This window comes from Argopecten irradians, chromosome 1 (assembly GCF_041381155.1).
Source record: "Argopecten irradians isolate NY chromosome 1, Ai_NY, whole genome shotgun sequence".
Taxonomy (NCBI): Eukaryota; Metazoa; Mollusca; class Bivalvia; order Pectinida; family Pectinidae; genus Argopecten; species Argopecten irradians.
The window spans coordinates 55,044,336-55,070,322 of NC_091134.1; the positions used below are offsets into that span (position 1 = coordinate 55,044,336).

At 36.1% G+C, this 25,987-nt stretch overlaps 2 protein-coding genes across 2 annotated transcripts; both read left to right on the plus strand.

Moving 5' to 3' along the window:
- The first annotated feature begins 152 nt into the window (after nt 1-152).
- Nucleotides 153-22,277, plus strand: LOC138333896 (mitochondrial carrier homolog 2-like). The gene is made up of 12 exons (XM_069282545.1): nt 153-308; nt 2,754-2,844; nt 4,598-4,704; nt 5,371-5,469; nt 10,540-10,597; nt 16,820-16,871; nt 17,022-17,081; nt 17,574-17,667; nt 18,226-18,258; nt 18,598-18,665; nt 19,748-19,823; nt 21,919-22,277. Exons 1-12 carry the CDS (start codon nt 231-233, stop codon nt 21,988-21,990), a joined length of 888 nt encoding a protein of 295 aa, XP_069138646.1. The 5' UTR covers nt 153-230; the 3' UTR covers nt 21,991-22,277.
- Nucleotides 22,278-22,416: 139 nt separating this feature from the next.
- LOC138333902 (CDAN1-interacting nuclease 1-like) lies at nt 22,417-24,718 on the plus strand. Its single transcript, XM_069282558.1, has one exon. It carries the CDS (start codon nt 23,854-23,856, stop codon nt 24,700-24,702), a length of 849 nt encoding a protein of 282 aa, XP_069138659.1. The 5' UTR covers nt 22,417-23,853; the 3' UTR covers nt 24,703-24,718.
- The last annotated feature ends 1,269 nt before the right edge of the window (nt 24,719-25,987 follow it).

Consider the following 25,987-nt stretch of genomic DNA (forward strand, 5'->3'; position numbering starts at 1 on the left):
AAGAGTTGAAAATTTAGTATTGAGAAATCAATTATTATTCCCATACAAATGTACTCGCCAAGAAAATTATAAATCGCCATTTAAAATATGACAATTTTTATTTGTTCTGTCCTTTCTTGCAAGTTAAAAAAAAATCCGGAATGCCGTTTCCTGTTTGGGTTTACGGTACGCCATTACTGTCTCCAATGCAAGCGTCTCGGTGACGTAGTTTGTGTGCGATCGGCGAAAAGATGATGGCCGAGTACGCTATTGGTGCAACATTGACTGCTGTTTTTCATCCTATTGGGTATTCAAGATTCCTCATACAGGTAAATTCATGTACCACGAAGAATTTTGTACCAGGTCAGGCTTAAATAGTACTCCATTTCGTCGTAATGTCCCTTAATGAATCGGGGGCCGAAACCGTCTATTTTCTCTGGAGAACTTGTCCTTGGATCATATCCGTAGGAAGTTTTGTCACTTGTTAGTCTTTATCTGTATCTCACTCGGTAGATCGATAGTATTTTGATGACAAGTGATGCTTTTGGTTAATTTAAAGAGGTCGGCCATATTTTGTAGCAGACACTTTTCAAATTGTTCATGTCTAAACTTCGAAACCCGGGTTCGTGATCTTTAATAGGCCAAAATCTGTCGGATTATTTTTAGGCCGTAGCCATATCATCGAAATCGAAAGTACGAAATTAATTAAGGACATAATCCTGGTAATGGAGCGTAATAAGGTATATTTTCATCCATATACCAGATGCCTACAGCATTTTTTTATGATTAATTATGTCGATATTTTGCGTTATTCAAGTTCATTATTAGTGTTCTCCCTTAAAGATGCTCCACCGCTGACAGAGCATAAATGATGTTCATCACTTTAACAATAATTGGTGTTTAATCATGTATATATGTGTCTAATTAACACAAAAAATAATACAAAATAATTTATTTTGCATTTGGTGCATGCGCAATCCGTACTTCATTCCATATAGAATATAGTGCCACGGAATTTTTTCGGGATGCAATTAATTATTTTTTTTAATTTTAACTTATAGTAAAATTCGAAGCTCAAACTTTCCAGAGGTGGTAATGGTGTAAAGTAAGTAACTAGTGTAGCTGAAGAAAAATATTAAATCGTCTGCTGCTGTTTTTTATAGTGAAAAAATACCATTTGTCAGCGGTGGAGCATCTTTAAGGATTTTTTCCTGCTGGTCCTAAGGGTCCTGACCGAAAGTTATTGGTCCTCACAAAATTATAATTATTCCTTGTTAATTTAGGTTATATAATAACTAGCAAATAAAAGTTTTACTGACAAACAAATTAACAATTTGAAAGCAATACACATTAAAGCACTTTCAGCCCTAGGTCAAGGACTCCATATCAAAATACATAGGTCACAGCACCGGTACACAATACACCTACGGACAAAACAGCTTGACTGGTTAGCTTGCCTAGACAGTAAACATATAAATTAATGTCCCTCGCTACATATATATATCAGAACTCACAATGCTACTGCAGCTTTTTTGTTTACAGTAAAAACTTGTAGGCCTATAAAGACGGCATCAATGCAATTTTCCCAGGCCCTTTTTTAGACTGAAAATGCTAAAAAAAAAATGCTACCAGTGTAATTTTTGAATAAAAAGCTACGATGTCAAGGAAGTCTCTAAAGTGAAAATTTATTTGGCAATCATGAAGAAACAACCATTTTTCTTTTTAGGTGCGCATGTTTGTTTACACTTATGTGTCAGAAGTGCGGTACGTGTTATGGCCTATGAAAGCCGTATGCACAGTATGTCTGTTTTCTGATGAAAAGTACCGGGTATTCATGGGGCTTACTACAATTCTTTTAGCTTTCAGAAGTAACAGTACAGTAAGTGGGTACTGCAGTAGATCACTTTCAAGTATAGATATATTTGTAATATGCATCCTAAATTAGACAAAAACTAAAAATAATCGCTTGGATAACGCATATGAACATATTCAGTGTCATCATTTAAATGGCAGTGAAAACATCGAGAGTGTTAGATAATGACAGAATTAGGTTTAGAGAGTAATCAACAGCAGAATATACATTATACATGTATGATATTATAAGACTCTTTCATATGTGGATATGAAGGATAGATATATTCTACCCTTGGGATTACAAAATGTTGCAAACCTCTCCACTTATGAAAGAATATTTTTCTTTCATACATTGACTTTTTATCGCAATTTTACAAGTATAATATCCCTTCATTTTGAAATAAATTCGAAGAAATCCACGACTGAAAGTCAATTGTTCATACATGAAAAATTATGTGATACTTTCAACAAAACTTCCGTTGTTTACATCCTTTATAGTAAAAACAGTCAAGTTTGTGAAAAAAATGTTAAATTTTACAGAGGAAATAGTAATTTTGTTGACGCCGTGACGTCACGAGACTTTATTGCATGGGTAGCCATGCAAAACAGCCTCATGTGGCATGATGAGTGTATTGCCCTAGACCAGCCAGTATTACACCCGTAGGTATGAAAGAAATACATGTATATCTTCTAACTGGACCAAAAAGTTGCCGGTCAAAGGACCGCGACATAATAAAAATAGTCTGCCCGTCTATAAAGTTGCCGGTCATGGGCAGCCGAACAGGTGTTAATTTCGAACGCTGTTCATTTGCTTCTTATTTGTTACTAATGTATTTAAGGAACTTCATAATTAGTGTTGATATACGTTTTAAAACGACACATTTTAAATATTCTCTTATGATGGAATATTATTTTTGTAGCTTGGCCATGAACCCCTACATGCAGAACCAGGAAGGTCTTTCATGGGCTTTGGAAAAGAAAACATGTACTATCCAAATATTCTACGATACAGTAAGTGTCAGTCAATACCCGGTAACAAAAAATAATGTTTACTGGAGTCAGTCTATACAAAAGACAGTTGTTCCTTATTGGCATAATGGTTGTATAGATTGATTTGATTTTGATTTAGACTCAAAAATAATTTTGTATTTCAATTATTGCCCAAAAGAGAATTTGAATACGGTAAAGAAAAATCTAGAAAAGTGAAACACAAAAAAATATGTAGAAATTAATTTCTGAAAAGCAGATTTATAACTTTGTTTATTCATCATTTAATTTGTATGCTTTAGTTAGACTATTTTGGGAAAAAATATTCAGAATTCTGAGTTTACAAACAGAATATAAAGGCCATACAAAATACATTTGTGTTTCCAGTAACATGACCTATGAAATTAGTGCCTACTCAAAACATTTTTTATTAGTTTTATCATCAAGTAATCAAGTAAACAAAAATAAAATATTTTTGTTTGCGGAAAATCAGTGTACCAATAGCTAATTGGCTTAAAAAAATATTGTTTATTTCCCCATTCTGATGTGACCTATAGCTGCTACCAACCCAAAAGACACCCTACCCCAAATATTTCATTGCCATTTTCCATGCCAAAAACATTTTATCATATCTGATATTAAGATATTTTTGTTTACATTCAAAATAATATTGTCTTACTCTATTATGTTATATCTATATTAGTATTCTCTGTTTTGTTTCTGTTCTTAATATATATTTGATACTTTTTTAACTTCAGTTGGAAAGAAAACTAATAATTTTAAAATTTACCTTCCACCTACCTAACCCATCTGGTTTGGGCCGGCAAAGGGGAAACAAACAATTTATTAGGGCTGGCCTAATTGCTACAGATTTTGCATATAAAATACCAAGAATGCTTTGAGAATCAAATCAATGGTCTACATATATATACATGTATATAAGAATTCAGTGATTTTCTTACTCAATAATTTTAGGGGCCTGTACCTTACAATTGGGAAAACACTACATTATAGCTTTCTTAAAACATGTATATTTTAGAGAGTTTTTCGTTATTTGGGAAAATATTTACATAAAATTGGGAAAATACAGCAAAATTTCTCTAGGGGAATCGAAGGGGCATTTATTTTGCCCCAAATGTACCTAGAACAAAATCACTGAAGATTGTATTATTAAATTTTCTTCTGTTTTTCAATTTAAAAAAAAAACTATGATGAAGAGTAAAAAAAATAAACAAAAACAAAACAAAACTAGAAATTGACGGTTGATTGATTTTTTATGATCTTGATCAGAAGACTATCATTTATGAAAGTCATGTAATCAATTATAAAATTGGAGATTCTATACTTTTCTGAACCTTAATTATGTAATATATATTTGCAAAACCACATTTTAAAATACCTTAGACATGTTAGATGTACACTTTATTTAAAATTGAATTAAAGAAAAAAAACTAACTTCAAATTAAATTTGAATTGCCATATTTCACTGCAAAATAAGACCCCCACACACACCCAGAGAAGAAATAAGGTGAAAAGTGGTGGTGGTGGTAGTAGGGGGTCTTATAACTTTATTTGCAGACAACCTCCATATGTTAACATTGATCTAGTAGGTCGCCATCTTGAATTTTTGAACTTCTGTCATAATTTATAACAGTTATAAGTCAGATGGGTAAAAGCAAGATTTTCTGGAATTTATACCTAATAAAAATAAAGATGCATGAATAAAATTCATTCAAATGTTATGAAAAATTAAATATGTTTTGTCTGTATTTTTCAGTGAGTCATATCAAGCAAAAAGATGGATTCCTAGGGTTGTACAAAGGTCTTTTACCAAGGATATTGGGAGGCTTTGTTGGCAACTTTACCACTACAGCAACAAACAATGTACAGTTGTACTTATAGACAAATCGTATTTAGAGTTATATCAATATGTAATAAATATGTAAAAACTAAATGTAATTATAAAGAATAATCCAATTTGCTTCATGACAGAAAGTGGAGGAGCAAGTTGTTGTTATAAAATACAGAATATACCGTAGTTAATACAACAAGCATGTACATGTATTACTTAAAGATGCTCCACCGCCGACAGAGCATAAATGATATTCATCATTTGAATAATAATTGGTGTTTAATTGTGTATATATATGCCTAATTAACACAAAAATAATATAAAATAATTTATTTCGCCTTTGGTGCATGTTCAATCAGTACTTCATTCCATATAGGATATAGTGCCACAGATTTTTTTCGGGATGCAATTTATTATTTTTCATATTTTTAATTTAGAGTAAAATTAGAAGCTCAAACTTTTCAATGGTGGTAATGATGTAAAGTAAGTAACTTTTGTAACGGAAAAAAAATACTAAATCGTTTGCTGCTGTTTTTTATAATGAAAAAATACTATTTGTCAGTGGTGGAGCTTCTTTAAACTTGAAAGCTATGGTAACCGTATTTAAATTTAAAAAAAAAAGATCTGGAATATCAACACTTTCTGATATATTTAATTATTTTGAAATGTAATTATAATGCTTACTTAATATGTTTTAGTATCTCAAAGGTGTTGGTGCCTCTGCTGAGGAGTCAGCACCTGCTGTTGGACATAATTCAGATGAATTGGTTGGATGGCTGAAGACATTCTTTTTAAATGTAAGTCAAAATAAACATTCATTTTTAGATCACCTGACCATAGGTCACGGTGACCTATTGCGATAGCCTTTTGTCCCTCGTCGTCCGTTGTGCGTTAACTTTTTGTTGTGAACACGATAACTTGAGTAAATGTGAACCGAGATTGATGAAACTTTGTATGTAGCTTAATATTAACAAGATCTCGAACGAGTTCGAGTTTCAGGGTTGCTGGGTCAAGTTCAAGGTCACTGCTACTATTTTTAGAAAATCCCTATCAGCACTCTAGCGGCTTTATTCCTTGAGTGATTATGATCACACTTCACACATAGACAAAGGATCATAATATCTATATTTATCAATAGAAAGTGCCCTAGATGGAAAGTAAATAGAAAGTAGATATTTGGTGTGTGTGTGTATATATATATATCTAAGTAACCATAATGTGACAGACACCGACAGATAAGCCACACAAATGCTCTAAAGTGCTTTCCGTGGACTCGCTGAATGTCCAAAATTTCCCAAACACATTTATTCTGGACTTTCTCCTCTCCTTGGGTCCATTGACCCCTGGCTGCATTGGAGTGCTTATTGATAAATATAAAACCTCTAAATGTTTCCCTCAGCGTACCAACTTTCCATGGGCTTCTGTCGATATACGTCATACATAGTATTAATGTTATAAAGCATCTGCCGTGCTATAACAAATACGTATATACTGTCCAGTTGTTGGGTTTCTTATCAATTGTTTAAATGCGAGACGTAACCCATCGAGGAAATATATACTTAAACTTTAAAGGTACTATCTTAAGTTCATTACTTCATAATAAATGTATTTGTTTGTCATGGTAAGTTTGAGTGTGAAGATTGCCAGACTAAGGTCAAGGTAACTTACTATTTTTAGATAATTTCTTTGTCAGCACTCTAGCGGCTTCATTCCTTGAGTGATTTTGATCAAACTGCACACAAATACAAAGGACTGAAAAAATTTGAGTTTCAAGGTTGCAGGGTCAAGGTCAAGGTCACCGTTACTATTTTTAGCTCACCTGGCCCGAAGGGCCGGTGAGCTTATGTCATGGCGCGGCGTCCGTCGTCCGTCCGTCTGTCCATCAACATTTCCTTTAAATCGCTACTAGTCATAGAGTTCTGCATGGATTGTAACCAAATTTGGCCACAAACATCCTTGGGGGAAGGGGAACAGAACTTGTATAAATTTTGGCTCTGACCCCCCGGGGGCAGGAGGGGCGGGGCCCAATAGGGGAAATAGAGGTAAATCCTTTAAATCGCTACTTGTCATAGAGTTCTACATGGATTGTAACCAAATTTGGCCACAAACATCCTTGGGGGAAGGGGAACAGAACTTGTATAAATTTTGGCTCTGACCCCCCGGGGGCAGGAGGGGCGGGGCCCAATAGGGGAAATAGAGGTAAATCGTTTAAATCGCTACTAGTCATAGAGTTCTACATGGATTGTAACCAAATTTGGCCACAAACATCCTTGGGGGAAGGGGAACAGAACTTGTATAAATTTTGGCTCTGACCCCCCGGGGGCAGGAGGGGCGGGGCCCAATAGGGGAAATAGAGGTAAATCCTTTAAATCGCGCTGCTTGTCATAGAGTTCTACATGGATTGTAACAAAATTTGGCCAGAAATATCCTTGGGGAGAATAAGAGCTGAGTTTGTATAAAATTTTGGCTCTGGTCCCCGGGGCAGGAGGGGCGGGGCCCAATAGGGGAATTATAGGTAAATTCTATAAATTGCTACTTAATTGTCCTAGAGTTTTTGTATGGATTGTAACTAAATTTGGCCACAAACATCCTTGGGGTCTTGGGGGTAGGAGAACAGAACTTGTATAAATTTTGGCTCTGATCCCCCGGGGGCAGGAGGGGCGGGGCCCAATATGGGAAATAGAGGTAAATCCTTTAAATCGCTACTAGTCATAGAGTTCTACATGGATTGTAACCAAATTTTGCCACAAACATCCTTGGGGGAAGGGGAACAGAACTTGTATAAATTTTGGCTCTGACCCCCCGGGGGCAGGAGGGGCGGGGCCCAATAGGGGAAATAGAGGTAAATCCTTTAAATCGCTACTTGTCATAGAGTTCTACATGGATTGTAACCAAATTTGGCCAGAAATATCCTTGGGAGAATAAGAACTGAGTTTGTATAAATTTTGGCTCTGGTCCCCGGGGGCAGGAGGGGCGGGGCCCAATAGGGGAATTATAGGTAAATTCTATAAATTGCTACTTAATTGTCCTAGAGTTTTGTATGGATTGTAACTAAATTTGGCCACAAACATCCTTGGGGTCTTGGGGGTAGGAGAACAGAACTTTTATAAATTTTGGCTCTGACCCTCAATGGGCAGGAGGGGCGGGGCCCAATAGGGGAAATAGAGGTAAATTCTATCAATCACTACTTGTCCTAGAGTTCTGCATGGATTGTAACCAAATTTGGCCACAAACATCCTTGGGGGAAGAGGAACAGAACTTGTATAAATTTTGGCTCTGATCCCCTGGGGGTAGGAGAGGTGGGGCCCAATAGGGGAAATAGAGGTAAATCCTTTAAATCACTACTTCTCATAGAGTTCTGCATGGATTGTAACCAAATTTGGCCAGAAACATCCTTTGTGGAAGGGGAACAGAACTTGTATCAATTTTGGCTCTGACCCCCAGGGGGCAGGAGGGGTGGGGCCCAATAGGGGATTTAGAGGTTAATATTAAAATTCTTTCAGAAAAGAAACAATGAACCTGTATTCAGAAAATTATTTGGCATTACAAACCAGGTGAGCGATACAGGCCCTCTGGGCCTCTTGTTAGAAAATCTTTTTCAGTGCACTAGCGGCTTCATTCCTTGAGTGATTTTGATCACACTTCACACATAGAGAAAGGATCTTAATATCTCGGACAAGTTTGAGTGTGAAGATTGCCAGACTAAGGTCAAGGTCACTGTTGCTATTTTTAGATAATTTCTTTGTCAGCACTCTAGCGGCTTCATTCCTTGATTGATTTTGATCAAACTGCACACAAATACAAAGGACTGAAAAAGTTTGAGTTTCAAGGTTGCAGGGTCAAGGTCAAGGTCACCGTTACTATTTTTAGAAAATCTTTTTCAGTGCTCTAGCGGCTTCATTCCTTGAGTGATTTTGATCAAACTTCACACAAATTTAAAGGACCATAATATTTTCGACAAAATACAGTCTCAGGATTGCCAGGTCAAGGTCAAGGTCACTGTTACTATTTTTAGGTCACCTGACCATACGTCATAGTGACCTACTGCAATAGCCTATTGTCCATCGAGCATTAACTTTACTTTGTGAACATGATGACTTGAGTAAATGTTAACCGAGGTTGATGAAACTTTGTATGTAGCCTTATATCAACAAGATTTCGAACGAGTTCAAAAATGGGAATTATTCGACAGTAACGTACAAGTTATTGCCCTTTGTTCTAATTTTATCATTGTGCTTGTGAACAAGATAACTTTGGTAAATGTGAACTGATTTTGATGAAACTCTGTATGTAGCCTTATATCAACAAGATCTAGGATGAGTTTGAAAAAGGGAATTTTTCGACGGTAACTAGATTATAGAGTTCATATCCTTTGTAATAATGCTATTATTGGACCTTGTGTTCTAAAGATATTGTGGTGCTTTATCAGAATTGTGAATTTTATAACCCTTGGCCTCTTTGTTTGTGTTTGCCCCTGGGGAGGAGGCTAAGTTTGCTATGGTTTATATTGAACACTTCTTGGGTATATTTTGTTTATTTTCTACTGGAAATTGTTCAAACTTTTGATTCACATTATAACCACAAGAGGACATTTTGCTATTATGTCATTTTGACCCTGTCTCATCCCCAAAGGCTGAGGGGTGGAGCCCAGTGGGGTCCAAATGGCTTAAATTTTCAGGTGACCGTTAAGGCCCATGGGCCTCTTGTTATTTCATTTCATTATTTCCTCTACTGGTAGGCGACCGATTCTAGCAAAGTACCAATTCTCGTCATTACATGTGTATTTGTATGGTTACATACAATTTTTAGCTCACCTGGCCCAAAAATTGTAAATTTTGGCTCTGACCCCCTGGGGGCAGAAGGGGCGGGGCCAAATAGGGGCAATAGAGGTAAAGCCTTTAAATCACTACTAGTCATAAAGTTCTGAATGGAATGTAACCAAATGTAGCCAGAAACATCCTTTAGGGAAGGGGAACAGATTTTGTATAAATTTTGGCTCTGACCCCCCCAGGGGCAGGAGGGGCAGGGTCCAATAGGGGAAATAGAGGTAAAGCCTTTAAATTGCTACTAGTCATAGAATTCTGAATGGAATGTAACCAAGTTTAGGCAGAAACATCCTTTAGGGAAGGGGAACAGAGTTTGTATAAATTTTGGCTCTGACCCCCTGGGGGCAGGAGCTCGAGGGGCGGGGCCCAATAGGGGAAATAGGGGTAAAGCCTTTAAATTGCTACTAGTTATGGACTGTTACCTAATTTGGCCAGAAACATCCTTGGAAAACTAAATAGTTTGTATAAATTTTATAAAGAATGGGTCCCAATAGGGAAAAAAGAGGTAAATCTTTAAATTCCTTCAGAAAAGAAACAATGATCCTGTATTCAGAACATTACTTGGCATTACAATTACCAGGAGAGCGATACAGGACCTCTGGGCCTCTTGTTCATAAATAAATCATAATCTGATAGAAGACACTGCCATTTAGGTTTCCACAAAATATTGTTTTAAAATTTGTGTGAAATCATACAAATCCACATGCGATTGCAAGAATAAGTCACTCACCATTTGAGAAGCATTATTATATATATAATGACATTTTCTAGATTCTATTATATGTTACTTTCATAGTGTTTGGATGTGTAAAATACATACTTACAAATTTAAAGTTTACAATGTGATATATATGTCTTGCTCTATATTGCCAAATATTATATTGCAATGTTAGGTATTCTTATTAGACTCTGTTTCACAACGTACTAAGACGTACTAATTACTAAAATTAATCAACAGGTTTAATAAGGTCAGTTCTAGTTAAATAAGAATTTAGTTTGATGTTTTCAAAGCTTAATGTTAGATTGACTCTGTCATTGTAGACATCAAAGGAAACATTAGGGCGCTGTGCTGGTATCATTGTCAGCCAACCATTTCATGGTAAGTAATTACAATACAAGTTTTTACAATATTTTGTTAGGACATTCTCTATTGGAATGATTAAGAATTTTCAACGACTTTAGGACATTTTGGAAAAGTGCTGGCAAAATAGCCTAAATTTAGACCCAATCTGAATCACTGAACCTTGTCATCAGTAAGATTTTATGATAAAGTGTAATTGTGCATATTGTAAAGGTGTGCACTTTGGAAAAAATAACCAGGATCTAACTTAAAGCGGTGTATTGACCATGCAAACATGTTCATTGTATTGATACATTTGCAGCTGTGGCTTATTGGTGAAATGTTGGTAAATGGTATAGACCTTTGAAATATATAAATCATTGTCCCCCCCCCCCCCCCCGCCCACCGCAACAAAGCTAAGGAGGGGGGTACTAGAATCAGGTTGTCTGTCTGTCCGTCTTTCTGTCTGTAGACACAATTTTGTCCGGGCAACTCCTCCTAAACTACGTGACAGATTTTAATAAAATTTGGTACACAATACCTTGACATAAAGGGGAGTAAACTATATAGGGTTCTGCAATATCTCTTATTAATAGAGTTATTACTAAATTTGTGCAGTGGGGTATTGGTTGTCCACTCTGGCGACAGTTCTAATTGCTAATGTATTGCTTCCTCATTATTCTACTGGTTGTGTAACCTGCATACTATTAAAGGGACAATTCAGCAAGGTTAATTCTGTTATATAACCAAAATTCAGAATATGACATAAATGGAATCATAGACGTCACGGCACTTGGAGACCTCGGCGCTTGGTCACCTCGGCACTTTGATATTCGGCACTTGGTAATTTTGGCACTTTAATTTTCGGCATTTGGAATGTTCAGCACTTTTTGAAGAGAATTCGGCACTTAGTTTTTAGCTCACCTGGTCCGAAGGGCCGGTGAGCTTATGCCATGGCGCTGCGTCCGTCGTCCGTCCGTCCGTCGTCCGTCCGTCCGTCCGTCGTCCGTCCGTCCGTCAACATTTCCTTTAAATCGCTACTAGTCATAGAGTTCTGCATGGATTGTAACCAAATTTGGCCACAAGCATCCTTGGGGGAGGGGGAACAGAACTTGTATAAATTTTGGCTCTAACCCCCCGAGGGCAGGAAGGGCGGGGCCCAATAGGGGAAATAGAGGTAAATTCTTTAAATCGCTACTTGTCCTAGAGTTCTGCATGGATTGTAACCAAAATTAGCCACAAACATCCTTGGGGGAAGGGGAACAGAACTTGTATAAATTTTGACTCTGATCTCCCCGGGGGCAGGAGGGGCGGGGCCCAATAGGGGAAATAGAGGTAAATCCTTTAAATCGCTACTAGTCATAGAGTTCTACATGAATTGTAACCAAATTTGGCCACAAACATCCTTGGGGAAAGGGGAACAGAACTTGTATAAATTTTGGCTCTGACCCCCCGGGGGCAGGAGGGGTGGGGCCCAATAGGGGAAATAGAGGTAAATCCTTTAAATCGCTTCTAGTCATAGAGTTCTGCACATATTGTAACCAAATTTGGCCACAAACATCCTTGGGGGAAGGGAAACAGAACTTGTATAAATTTTGGCTCTGATCCCCCGGGGGCAGGAGGGGTGGGGCCCAATAGGGGAAATAGAGGTAAATCCTTTAAATCGCTACTAGTCATAGAGTTCTGCACGTATTGTAACCAAATTTGGCCACAAACACCCTGGGTGGAAGGGGAACAGAACTTGTATAAATTTTTGCTCTGACACCCTGGGGGCAGGAGAGGTGGAGCCCAATAGGGGAAATAGAGGTAAATCCTATAAATCGCTACTTGTCCTAGAGTTTTGCTTGGATTGTGACCAAATTTGGCCATAAACATCCTTGGGGGAAGGGGAACAGAACTTTAGCTCTGACCCCCTGGGGCAGGAGGGGTGGGGCCCAATAGGGGACTCAGAGGTTAATATTAAAATTCCTTCAGAAAAGAAACAATGAACCTGTATTCAGAACATTACTTGGCATTACAAACCAGGTGAGCGATACAGGCCCTCTGGGCCTCTTGTTGAAATAATTATAAAGTTTATCGCTGTACGGGAAAATCGGGGAAATATTGATTTTCCTTCCTGTAATTTTCTCCGAATTTATGAGGGGGAATAACTCGTTGTTTGCCTGCATATACATAGCAGTGACGACCGATAATAGGTGTTAAAAAGTTATAATATTTCAGCCATGATACAATAATTGTGGAACAAACACATTTCTAATTTATTAGCATTTAAACGTTTTAATATATTATTGATATTTTACTTCTTCTTTGGTTTATCACCATCCGTCAATATTGACGATTTTAGGTGACTTATATATAATATTTAATGCATTTGGCTATTTTTCGATCGAATTTCACGGTGCGTTTTTCAACGAATTTTCAATTAAAATAGTGCCCTTTCATATGTACATAGACGTTTAAAATACAGTGTAACAAAACTTTGACGTCAATATCAAGATGCGACAGCGATAAAAATGCATGTAACATAAATATCTCTTGAAATAGCCCACAGAAAATTATACATTGAATTACATTGTATTACGAAATCTGTAAATATTTTTCTATCACAAGTAAATTTGGTTAAAAATACGAACCCGTGACAATCAACAAAAAATGTGTCAAAATGCATGAAATATAGTAAAATAATAGGAAATTTGATTTTACAATTAGAAGCAAATGTAAAGAATTGATTTCAACAGTGTTAAATGCCCAATTTAGCCTAATTAGGTAACATTTTTTTACAAACAAACATTTACAAGAAAATTACCAGGCTCTCTCTGTATAAAATGTTGACTAAAGCCAGGTAAGTTGTTACTGAGACCAACTGTGAAGTTTTGGGAAAAAAATAAACAATTAAACATCGATGATTGATTGATTTTACAAATCTTTTGACTAAGTTGTATCAAGGCACGGTCTGGACAGGAAAACAGTGCAATGAATAAAGTACGTGTCAGATTTTTTTGTACTGAATCTTGCTCTGTTTTCGTTCTCGTCAATTTTGTGCTGATAGTTTTGTCTTGAATTAAATTTGAATTTTACCTAAAAATTTCTAATTTATAGTTTGCTTACTCTTCTGATAATCATGCTTATTACTAGAATAAAAAAATTTCAGTGTCATATGTCGCATTTAATCGCTGTTCCAACGAGTGTTACTTTTAGTAATTTGGTCAATTCAACACCGTAATATATTACCGGTAATTCACACGTACAGTTACCTAATAATTTATTTAAAATTAGAAATACTGGATACACCATATTGAAGATATAAACGGTTGTACAACCTTATTTAAATATGATTTTCTTTTCCTGTAACAAATTTTATTGTAAACTAATAATTGGAAATTTTGAAACATAAATGCAAATTATATTTAGGTTATTTAACAACGATTTAATTGTTACGGCAGAACTGATAAGAAGACATGAATGTACATCGGATATTGACATATCTGAGCTTTAATTTCTAATTTCGCACGCAAGATTTTACAGATATATAATTAAGTTCAATGTTCATTATTTACCCCGTTCATATGGAATATACACCAAATTTAAGTAGATGGTATTTATTTCTGGTTACTGGTATGCCAAAATACAAGGACGGAACGTAAGTGAACATGATTGCAAAATATAACTAAAGATTTCTTTACAGCAACATATTGCACATCATCTAAATTTATATTTTTAGCCCACCATCATCAGATGGTGGGCTATTCAAATCGCCCTGCGTCCGTGGTCCATCGTCCGTCGTCCGTCCGTAAACAATGCTTGTTATCACTATTTCTTAAATAATGCTGCAGGGATTTTGTTCAAACTTCACATGGAGGGTCCCCTTGGTCCATATTTGTGCCATACAGATTTTGAGGCTGATCGGAAAAACAAGATGGCCGCCAGGCAGCCATCTTTGATTTTGGCAGTTGAAGTTTGTTATCGATATTTCTTGAGACTACTAAAGGGATTTTGTTCAAACTTCACATGGAGGTTACCCTTGGTCCTTAGTTGTGCCATACAGATTTTGAGGCTGATTGGAAAAACAAGATGGCCGCCAGGCAGCCATCTTTGATTTTGGCAGTTGAAGTTTGTTATCGATATTTCTTGAGAACTACGGAAAGGATTTTGTTCAAACTTCACATGGAGGTTACCCTTGGTCCCTAGTTGTGCCATTCAGATTTTGAGGCTGATTAGAAAAACAAGATGGCCGCTAGGCAGCCATCTTTGATTTTGGCAGTTGAAGTTTTTTATCCATATTTCTTGAGAACTACTGAAGGGATTTTGTTCAAACTTCACATGGAGGGTACCCTTGGTCCCTAGTTGTACCATACATATTTTGAGGCTGATCGGAAAAACAAGATGGCCGCCAGGCAGCCATCTTTGATTTTGGCAGTTGAAGTTTGTTATTGATATTTCTTGAGAACTACTGAAGGAATTTTGTTCAAACTTCACATGGAGATTACCCTTGGTCCCTATTTGTGCCATACAGATTTTGAGGCTGATAGGAAAAACAAGATGGCCGCCAGGCGGCCATCTTGGATTTTGATAGTCAAGTCACTATTTCTCAAAAAGTGCTGAAGGGATCTTTCTCAAATTTAATATGTAGGTTCCCCTAGGGCCCTTGTTGTGCATATTGCATTTTTGGACCAATCGGTGAACAAGATGGCCGCCAGGCCGCCATCTTGGATTTTGATAGTTAAAGTTTGTTATGGCTATTTCTCAGATAGTACTGAAGGGATCAGTCTCAAATTTCATATGTAGGTTCCCCTAGGGACCTAGTTGTGCATATTGCATTTTGGGACCGATCGGTCAACAAGATGGCCGCCAGGCAGCCATCTTGGATTTTGTTATTCAAAGTTTGTTATCGCTATTTCTCAGAAAGTACTGAAGGGATCTGTCTCAAAATTCATATGTAGGTTCCCCTAGGGCGCTAGTTGTGCATATTGTGATTTGGGACCGATCGGTCAACAAGATTGCTGCCAGGCAGCCATCTTGGATTTTTATATTCAAAGTTTGTTATCGCTATTTCTCAGAAAGTATTGAATGGATCTTTCTCAAATTTCACATGTAGGTTCCCCTAGGGCCCTAGTTGTGCATATTGTGATTTGGGACCGATTGATCAACAAGATGGCCGCCAAGGAGTCATCTTGGATTTTGATAGTTGAAGTTTGTTATCGCTATTTCTCAAAAGGTACTGAAGCGATCTGTCTCAAATTTTATATGTACCATAGTATGTTTGAAAAAGTTTAAAAAGTAGAGAAAAGATCAATCTTTCCTTTGTCAGATATAGATCATTCTTTGGTGGGCGCCAAGATCCCTCTGGGATCTCTTGTTATATATAAATATTGTAAAATGACACACTCAGGAGTTTTCTAAACACAAGTACATTCTTAATGCAGTGAATTATGAACAGAGAAAACTTAACTTCATTATTATTGTACCAGTCCACGGTATGTATGAATTTATGTAACATCGTTGCTTAGAATTAGAAAATAAGAAAGTAAATGTATTTACATATATTTGTGTAACTCAAAATAAACAAGTGTCGCATATTGTTATCAATCATCTATGTTCTGTCAACATGTATACAGTACAGTTTTAAGCATCAATATATATAAAAAGGGTATTTTATATATCAAGGACTTACAAGGGAGACTATATACTAATGATGTATATTGTTGACAAAATGTCAAACTTGGTTATAATTTTTATCATGGTACCGACAAGTGCCGAGATATCTGGAAAAAAAAGACCTTGGAAAAGTGCCGAAGTGACTCCAACCTCGAGTGCCGAGGTCTCCAAGTGCTGAGATGTCCTGATACCCATAAATGTATTGTTTTACATTCCTTATAAAATATATAACAAGAAATATTAACAAATTTCACAACAATGTTAAGTATTTTGATTACTACCGTTGAAATTCAAAATCGTTGATCAATACGATTAAGCAGGTACAGAATTCGGCAAGGGACAGAATTCGGCAAACAAGACATCCGACCACTATGTGTAATGGCAGACAGTAAGCAAATTTGAATATTTCACAATAGTGAGTTTCTCTGGCATATCACAGTAAAATCAACTAATCTAGTTTCTATTAGAACTAGTTTGTTTCCAAAATATGTGCAAATGTACTCTTAGACTGAATTGTCTGTTTATACTATGTGGACTCTACTAGCCAATTTCTTTTGATGGAAATATGAAAAATGGTCTTACTAAAGCTTTTGATATTGTTTGCAGTGCTAATGTTGAGATGCCAAGCACAGTTTATTGGTGGAGAAACACAATACAAGTAGGTCAAGCAACACATTAATTTTTAAAAAGCGTTGCATCGTTCTGAAGATTTAAAATTTGAACCTTTGATAATCAACTGTACTTTGTATTAAATGAAACTGTTCACTTTTTGATTTTTAAATAAATTGAATGCTAATTTCATTTACAGCTCCTTGTGGTCCTCGCTGGTTGAGATCTACAACAATGATGGAATTCTTGGGTTCTTTGGGTATGTTTATAAAACAAAAAATTATGTTGGTAATGGAGGCGAATCATGATCACCATATTTATATTTCCTATGGTCATAAATGAAGTTGAAATGAGGCTTTGGCAGTCAATTGCAACATTTTGATTTGATTTGCCAATTAACTAGAAAGCTGATTAGATGTCCAATTTACAAATTGCAAACATGTTTTTCTTCATTGAAAATATTTGTTTAAAATATTTTGCACACTTGGGAGATAGTGGTTTTGTTTTTGTTTTTTTGTTATTTATATGATACAATGTACGTATGTATTACACTGGAGGGGAGTTAATATAGTAATGGTTATATATTTTCATAAACTTTTACTATCAAAATTAAAGGGAGGTCATTTAGAGATAACTCTGTAATTCTGTAGTTATCTCCCCTTGGGGTTTGGTATGATTGATGTGCAGCCACTGTTATAATGACTTACCCATCAATATAGGTCTGTAATGCCTTATACACGTATGTTTGTAGGGGACTTGTACCGAGATTAGTAGGGGAGGTCATCACGATATTCCTGACAAACTTTTTTGCCAACATGATCAACAAACACTTCCTCGAAGACAAGGTAACAATACAATACAAACAAGATGAATATTGTGCAGTGGTATGGTTCATTCCACATAATCAGAAATTGAAAAAAGCAAAGTTCAAAATGTAACGTTTTTTCCTTCGCTTTTGTTCATCTTTGGTTGCTGTCACACTTCATATGCGAGTTTCAAGGTCCTAAATGTTTGATCAAGTTGGCTTGCCACCTTTACCACTCATTATAAAACAAAACTTAAAAGGACATTTTTACCAATTCTGACAGTGCAAAAGCTGCAAGAACTGTTCATTTTTCCCTCAAACTTGGCAACAATTAAGCTTTACTCAAATAAAGCCATGCTAATGTTTGACTGATATTTTGATACCAATTACAAAGAGTAATGGCTACTTCTTTGATCATTTTGTATAGCTTTAATAACATGGAGCTTAAATTTTACAAAATCTCTTCATTCAATTTCATTTTGTCATAATAGGAAGAATTTATACAGGTTATGTGTTTATAATTCAATCATGAGATATCTTTTGATATTCAGTATAAAAAATACATTGTCAGATTAGTAAAATAGGTTATTGTTTGCAGGAGATGAGGACCTACACATCGAGTGCTTGTGGGGTAGGTAAATTTGAGAATTGGTGATACATGAAGATCTTGATTGTGGAATTTAATGTTGCTACTGTTATTTCTTGCCTATTGCAAGCAATTTATAAAATTCACAGAATTTGTTTTAAATGTCTTTAAATACGACATGTAGTCATGAGCTCTAAAAGACACCATTTGCATACTAGCCAATTGTTAATAATTACCTGGATACAAGTCCAATGCTTTGACAATGCTTCAGTAATCAATTTTGAGTTTGTTCTATATAATTGCTATATTAAGATACCATTTAAATTGTTGATGATATTATACTTACCACTTGAGCTTAATTGAATGTACATATTTTGTTTACAGCTTGTTATTGGAACATTCACATACAGATTCTCCTTAATTGGCAACTTAATGGCCGTCAGTGGTTCTGGGTGAGTGTGGAAATTATAGTAGAAACAACCAACTTTGCCTTGTCTATATCTGAAGTTACAGTAAGATGAGGTACAGGGGCTCTGTGGCACTCTGTCCATCCATACTTCTGAACATTATCTTGCTTAAGTAGCTTCATCTGTACAAATATTAGAGCTCTCTTCCAAACCAGCATTTCTGTGTCCTTTTCGTACTGTAGTAGAAATGAAATACACTACTAGTCAAGATTTATGAAAACTTATTATATGGAATTTGATTTGTATAAAGGCCAGGATTTTATGTTTAACACACTTTTGAACCCACAAACATCAAATAGTGGGCTAGTTACTGGGCATGGGGTGCTGGAATTGCTTTTATCCTTTAATAGTCTGTCAGTCAGTCATTACCAATTCTTGTAATCAAAAATTGCTGGCTGGATCTTTATGAAACTTTATAGGTTCCTTTTGGGCCCTAGTTGAACCTATTTTGGGACAAAAACAAGATGATGGACAGGCAACAATCTTTAATCTTGACATTTAATGTTTAATATCACTACATCTCGCAAAGTATGAAAGGGATATTCCTGAAATTTCATTTATAGCTTCTGATCTGAAAACAACATGGCCAAAAGTCATCATGTTTGATTTTAACAATTAAAGTTTGTTCTCGAAAAGCACTGAAGAGATCTTCCAGAAATTTTATATAGGTTTAACTTTGGTCCTAGTTGTGCAAATTTTAATTTGAATTTGTATGGTCTGATCAATGGTAATTTGAATTTGTATGGTCTGATCAGTGATAGTTCAGCATATCTATCATTGAGTGGATTTACTCTCAAATGGACTAATTATAGCCACATTGCATTTCCAAGCACTTTTGATAATTGAAAGTTTTTGTTGCAATACAGACTTCACCCATTGCATGTGCATAAATGTAGATTCCCTGTGTGTATCAAATATTTAAAAGAGAAAATCAGAGAAATGAGATCCTTCTTTATTTTCCCAGACATATATAGATCATTCTATGGTGTGGGTTCTCTTGTCTATTGTTACCTTTTGAAAGGATTATAAGTACTTTATACATTTTTATGATTGTCCTATTTCTGCAGAATGGTGGCAGCCAAGTTCCCATACATGTTAGCCTACAGCAACTGGTACGAGTGTTGGGGACATCTCAGCCAGGAGGTAATATCTATGTAGACTTGTTTATAACATGCATGGACAAATTTCTATGTTTAATAAAGAAATTAATTATTAATTAACTGAAATTATTTATTGTTATAGAACATTAAATTTAGTTTAAAGTGATCATATTTTAATAGTAATTTCTAATTTTAATTTCTAAAACTTTGGTTCACGACTCAATCAGTTAAGAAAGCGTATGTTTTGAAGACTTACAAGATTTTAAGCATTCAGTCTTCGAGAGGTGGAAGCTAGTATTAAAGTGGAACCAAAAGTCTGGAACATATTTTATTTATATAAGGGATCAATTAAAAAAAGGGGTTCCAGGTAAATTGAATAATGTGAGTGCAAAAAAGAATTAAAGAAAATTAAAAAAAAATCATGTGAAAAAATTAACTGAAAGAAAAAAGTTTTAATACAAAGATTTTTTTTGGGACAGGGCTAGGGTCTAACTTTTTATTAGCCCACCATCATCAGATGGTGGGGGTGGGCTATTCAAATCGCCCTGCGTCCGTGGTCCGCGGTCCGTCGTCCGCCGTCTGTCGTCCGTCGTCCGTCCGTAAACAATGCTTGTTATCACTATTTCTTAAAAACTACTTCAGGGATTTTGTTCAAACTTCACATGGAGGGTCCCCTTTGTCCATATTTGTGCCAAACAGAATTTGTGGCTGATCGGAAAAACAAGATGGCCGCCAGGCAGCCATCTTTGATTTTGGCAGTTGATGTTTGTTATCGATATTTCTTGAGAACTACTGAAGGAATTTTGTTCAAACTTCACATGGAGGTTACCCTTGGTCCCTAGTTGTGCCATACAGATTTTGAGGCTGATAGGAAAAACAAGATGGCCGCCAGGCGGCCATCTTGGATTTTGATAGTTAAGGTTTGATATCCCTATTTCTCAAAAAGTGCTGAAGGGATCTTTCTCAAATTTAATATGTAGGTTCCTCTAGGGACCTAGTTGTGCATATTGCATTTTTGGACCAATCGTTGAACAAGATGGCCCCCAGGCCGCCATCTTGGATTTTGATAGTTAAAGTTTCTTATCGCTATTTCTCAGATAGTACTGAAGGAATCTGTCTCAAATTTCGTACGTAGATTCCAGTGTTTTTCCTCCCTATATATTTGGGGCCGAAATAAGGCCCCATTCCAAATTGTAATTTTTGTTATTTTTTCCCAAGTCTATGTCTAAATTTCCCAAATCAGTGAGTTGACGCGTATTTTGTGTGACGAAACTAAAAAATTCAGGAAATCCCAAGTCTGAATGTCATATTTTAGTAACCATTCTTACACTTGATCCTTAGAGAAGCATAATTGTCTATTCTACCTTTTCCAAAATTTACATAAACACTGTTCAAATTTTTCATTTCTTACTTTTATCGCACAAAATTTCCCAATTTTCACCAGGTGACCATTTCCCAAAATACCCAGGAAAAAAACACTGGGTTCCCCTAGGGACCTAGTTGTGCATATTGCATTTTGGGACCGATCGGTCAACAAGATGGCCGCCAGGCAGCCATCTTGGATTTTGTTATTCAAAGTTTGTTATCGCTGTTTCTCAGAAAGTACTGAAGGGATATGTCTCAAAATTCATATGTAGGTTCCCCTAGGGCCCTAGTTGTGCATATTGTGATTTGGGACCGATCGGTCAACAAGATTTCTGCCAGGCAGCCATCTTGGATTTTGATATTCAAAGTTTGTTATCGCTATTTCTCAGAAAGTATTGAATGGATCTTTCTCAAATTTCACATGTAGGTTCCCCTAGGGCCCTAGTTGTGCATATTGTGATTTGGGACCGATTGATCAACAAGATGGCCACCAAGGAGTCATCTTGGATTTTGATAGTTGAAGTTTGTTACCGCTATTTCTCAAAAGGTACTGAAGCGATCTGTCTCAAATTTTATATGTAGTATGTTTAAAAAAGTTTAAAAAGTAGAGAAAAGATCCATCTTTCCTTTGTCAGATATAGATCATTCTTTGGTGGGCGCCAAGATCCCTCTGGGATCTCTTGTTCAAGTAAATGGGACTGTTTTATGTGTATCTTTAATGTAAACAGTATTATGATAGTAATTATTTACCTGTTTTATTATTTTTTTTACAGCGCCAGCTGGGAAGAGGATCTCGTTTGTTCAACCGTATTGTAGCACAAAGGCGCTATGTACAGCTGGACTAAGTGTTATTTCACAGTACTAACATTTATATCTTGCTTCCACTCGGCCAACCAACAAACGACAACAACATTATGTGAAGAGCCCAAAAAACTGACCAATATCACGCTGAAGTCCTCAAAGGCAGCGAATGTTTCTTACTACGATGGAGCTCAAGTGTTTACGACAGACTTATATGTTAATATATTTAACAGATGTTATTTATACCAAATCAGGTTATGATAGGTGTGTATGGGACTTCAAAAGTTACTGCCATTAAGAGCAGATTGTCATTAAAAGTTTTATAAGAACACACATTATTTTGTGGTTATTTTGATATCCATATCTATAAATTTTGTCCTTAAAAATTTGATCACATTTCTTCCTCCAATTTCCTTTTGGATGTCATAGCCAGTGTTTATGTGTGCCACTTCTAGCAGACATATCTCGATTAAGTCAGGTAACCAGCATTGACCAATAAGTATAAATTAAGACAATACCTGATTGTAATAGAATAGTTTGCCTTTTTGATAACCATTGTCGTGTGTAGTTAACAATTGAATTTAAGTTGGAGTACATGAGTGCAATGAGTATCTTACAGATCTAGGTTGAATAGATTTTGCATAAACATTCAAACCTACTATACAGGACAGACTCATCAATTCCATTTTGTGTAATTCACTATAAGTTTACCTCTGTATAAAGAAAACCTGTCAATAATTGACAGTTTTGCTATGTCCCTTTGGTGTCCTTTATAGACAGGTGTGAGGGTATTCAATTTAAGTGTATGAATAGGTTTTTAATTGTGGAGGAGTATGGAGTTCCTGGAGAAATAAATAAAGGGACAATATATAAAGTTTTTGAGATGGCATTATTAATGAATATTGCTAATGATGCTGAGACTGTTAGTGCTCTCATAATAAGGTTTAAAGATGTATTTACCATAAAATGATAAATCAGTTATGTTTTTCATCTGTCAAACTTTATTATTCATCTGGAGATCTTTTTATCAAATTTAATTACGGGTATGTAAAAACCTGTAGGCTTTATTTTTACTTAGAGTTATGACCCCTTGTTTTTTTCTTTTTCTATTTTTGAGCTTTCGATGAATACATGTACATGTACATACAAATGTAATATCATCTTTTTTTTACTTCAATTTCTCTAAGTTTCAGTTCAGCAGTGACTCAACATTTTCTAAATGTTACGATTTTTAATGGTACATGTACAAAAATACGTACATTGTATAACAGATCTCTAGCTCTCTCTACATGCATAACCCTTTGATCATGCAGGGACAAAAAATTCCATGAATTGGTGTATATTATTTTCATAGATTGGTGTAAACGCTTTATTTTCTATGTAAAATTCATCTGATCATTTGATCTTTCAATAGATGCTCTCCTAGATATGGTCTTACAATTTTGTCATTGGATACACTATTGTAATGTAGCTTCTCATCATAAAAATATACTGCATGCATGCACATGCAAATGTGTGATTTACACAATAGATAATGTTGAATAACATGCTATTATAACAGTGAAGTTGATTTTGGAGGTACATGTACAAACAAACCTTACTGACTATGATATTTTTACTACAGTATATATATACAATACAAAATTTCACCATCATTTTTTATGAATTATAAAAAAAATCTTTGAAGTTCTGGTGCCCTTACTCATCATTTTAAAACTTCTATTCTAAAATTAAAAATTGTAATACGACCTTACCATGATGATAACATTTTTCAAATTCCGTATTATTGACCCGGTTTCCGACTCTACAACTACGTTTAGCAATGACCTCGATCTGTGTATCGATTCCGTTTGATGCAAGCGCCCAGATGATCTATTAACCCGCCATATTTCATTTGGTAAACAGACATGAAGCTGGCAATCTACAACGAAGTTGTTGATCTAATGCGGAAATACAAAACTAGAGATGAAGCACTACGGCACATAAGTCCAAGGTATCCTGATATTTCAGTGGGTGCTCTCGGTAGTATTTATGCACAGGATTATCAAAAGAAAATGCGTAAAACTCACCACCTCCACTACAGCCCGGATACCACAGAATATTATTATGATAAATATAGAGCAGGAGTGGACAGTGGTCAAAAACACGTGATAATGACAATGGCAAGAAACATAGATTTATCGCCGGCCCTCTTAGCGAGAATGATACTAGAGAGACATTTGTCACGCACTAAGTTTGGTGGTGACAACCCTCCACGCAGTCAAGTCACTCAGATGATGAAAGATACAACATTGATTGAAAACCCAGTCCTGGCCAACGAGATCCATGAGTGTATTTTATCTGACGATCAGTATGGACCGCTAGTGGATAAGATAAAGCATTCAATTGGACATGAGTATGAATTTAAGCTGAATAGAACATTGGATTCCTTACAGCTGTCTTACATTGGAGAGGATCAGATGAGGGCGAAAGGCTACGATAAAACACCTGATGTAAAGCTGGAGGTTCCAATAGCTGTGGACGGACACATGGTAAACTGGATAGAGAGCAAAGCTTCATTTGGAGATGAATACAGTCACAGGTCATATCTGAAGGACCAGTTCTGGAGCTACTGGAATCGGTTTGGCCCAGGAATGGTCATCTATTGGTTCGGCTTCATTGATGAACTTGATTCAAACACGGAGAAAGGAATTATTCTAAGAGACAGTTTTCCAGAAAATATTGTAAGACTGAACCCTGTTGTGAAATTAAAATGAATCAAATTGATATTTATATTGAGTCTTTGAAAATTTTTCATGTGATTTGCAAAGCTATTTTTTTTGTATCAAAAAGGTACATGCATTGGCTATGGGCCTGAGTTCCATGCATAAGAGGATGCATCAAATCACAGAAACAGATGGAATTGTTCCTTTTATTGTTTCTTTATACATTGAAAAATGTAATCTGACCTTTTTAAATTTCAGGATCAGTTCTGTTTTGGTTCTGTTGTAATCCGCATTCCATAGTCAGTCTGTTTCAGTGATTTGTCAAACCATTTTATCACAGACTCCAGTTCAATGAAAGCGGATGTTATCATACATTTTAGCTCACCTGGCCCGAAGGGCTGGTGATCATGAGCTTATGTCATAGCGTGGCCTCCGATGTCCGTCAGTCAATATTTCCTTTGAATCGCTACTAGTCATAGAGTTCTGCATGGAATGTAACCAAATTTAGCCAGAAACATCCTTTGGGGAATGGTAACAGAATATGTATAAATTTTGGCTCTGACCCCGTCCGTCCTTTAACAATTCTTGTTATCGCTATTTCTCAGAAAGTGCTGAAGGGATCTGTCTCAAATTTCATGCATAAGTTCCCCTAAGGCCCTAGTTGTGCATATTACATTTTGGAACCAATCGGTCAACAAGATGGTCGCCAGGCAGCCATCTAGTTGTGCATATTGCGTTTTGGGACCAATCGTTCAACAAGAAAGCCGCCAGGCAGCCATCTTGGATTTTAAATAAATTAAAGTTTGTTATCGCAATTTCTCAGAAAGTAGTGAAGGGATCTGTCTCAAATTTCACATGTAGGTTTCCCTAGGGCCCTAGTTGTGATTAATGCGATTTGGGACCGATCGATCAACAAGATGGCCGCCATGGAGCCATCTTTGATTTTGATAATTGAAGTTTGTTACTGCTATTTCTCAGGAAGTACTGAAGAGATCTGTCTCAACTTTTATATGAACAAAGTATGTTTGAAAAAGTTTGAAAAGCAGAGAAAAGATCCCTCTTTCCATTGTCAGACATAGATCATTCGTTGGTGGGCGCCAAGATCCCTCTGGGATCTCTTGTTAGGTCATCTGACCAGAAAAGTTGTCAGGATAACCTATAATATATAGCCGTCATGTTTCATCTATGGTTATCCGGCTTCAGTAGAAACTTTTTACATTTTGAACTTCTTTCCAAGTTCTACTGGTGCGATTTGGCTGAAACTTGCTTGAAATGATCCCGACATAGCCCCAACAAAGTGTTGTTATTTTTTGGGTCAATCCGAAATCCAAGATGG

Coding starts and splice junctions, on each gene's coding strand:
- LOC138333896 (XM_069282545.1), top strand. CDS start 231: ATGATGGCCGAGTACGCTATTGGTGCAACATTGACTGCTGTTTTTCAT. Junction 16,872..17,021: donor GGTGGAGAAACACAATACAA/GTAGGTCAAGCA, acceptor TTTCATTTACAG/CTCCTTGTGGTCCTCGCTGG. Junction 18,259..18,597: donor ACACATCGAGTGCTTGTGGG/GTAGGTAAATTT, acceptor TTTTGTTTACAG/CTTGTTATTGGAACATTCAC.
- LOC138333902 (XM_069282558.1), top strand. CDS start 23,854: ATGAAGCTGGCAATCTACAACGAAGTTGTTGATCTAATGCGGAAATAC.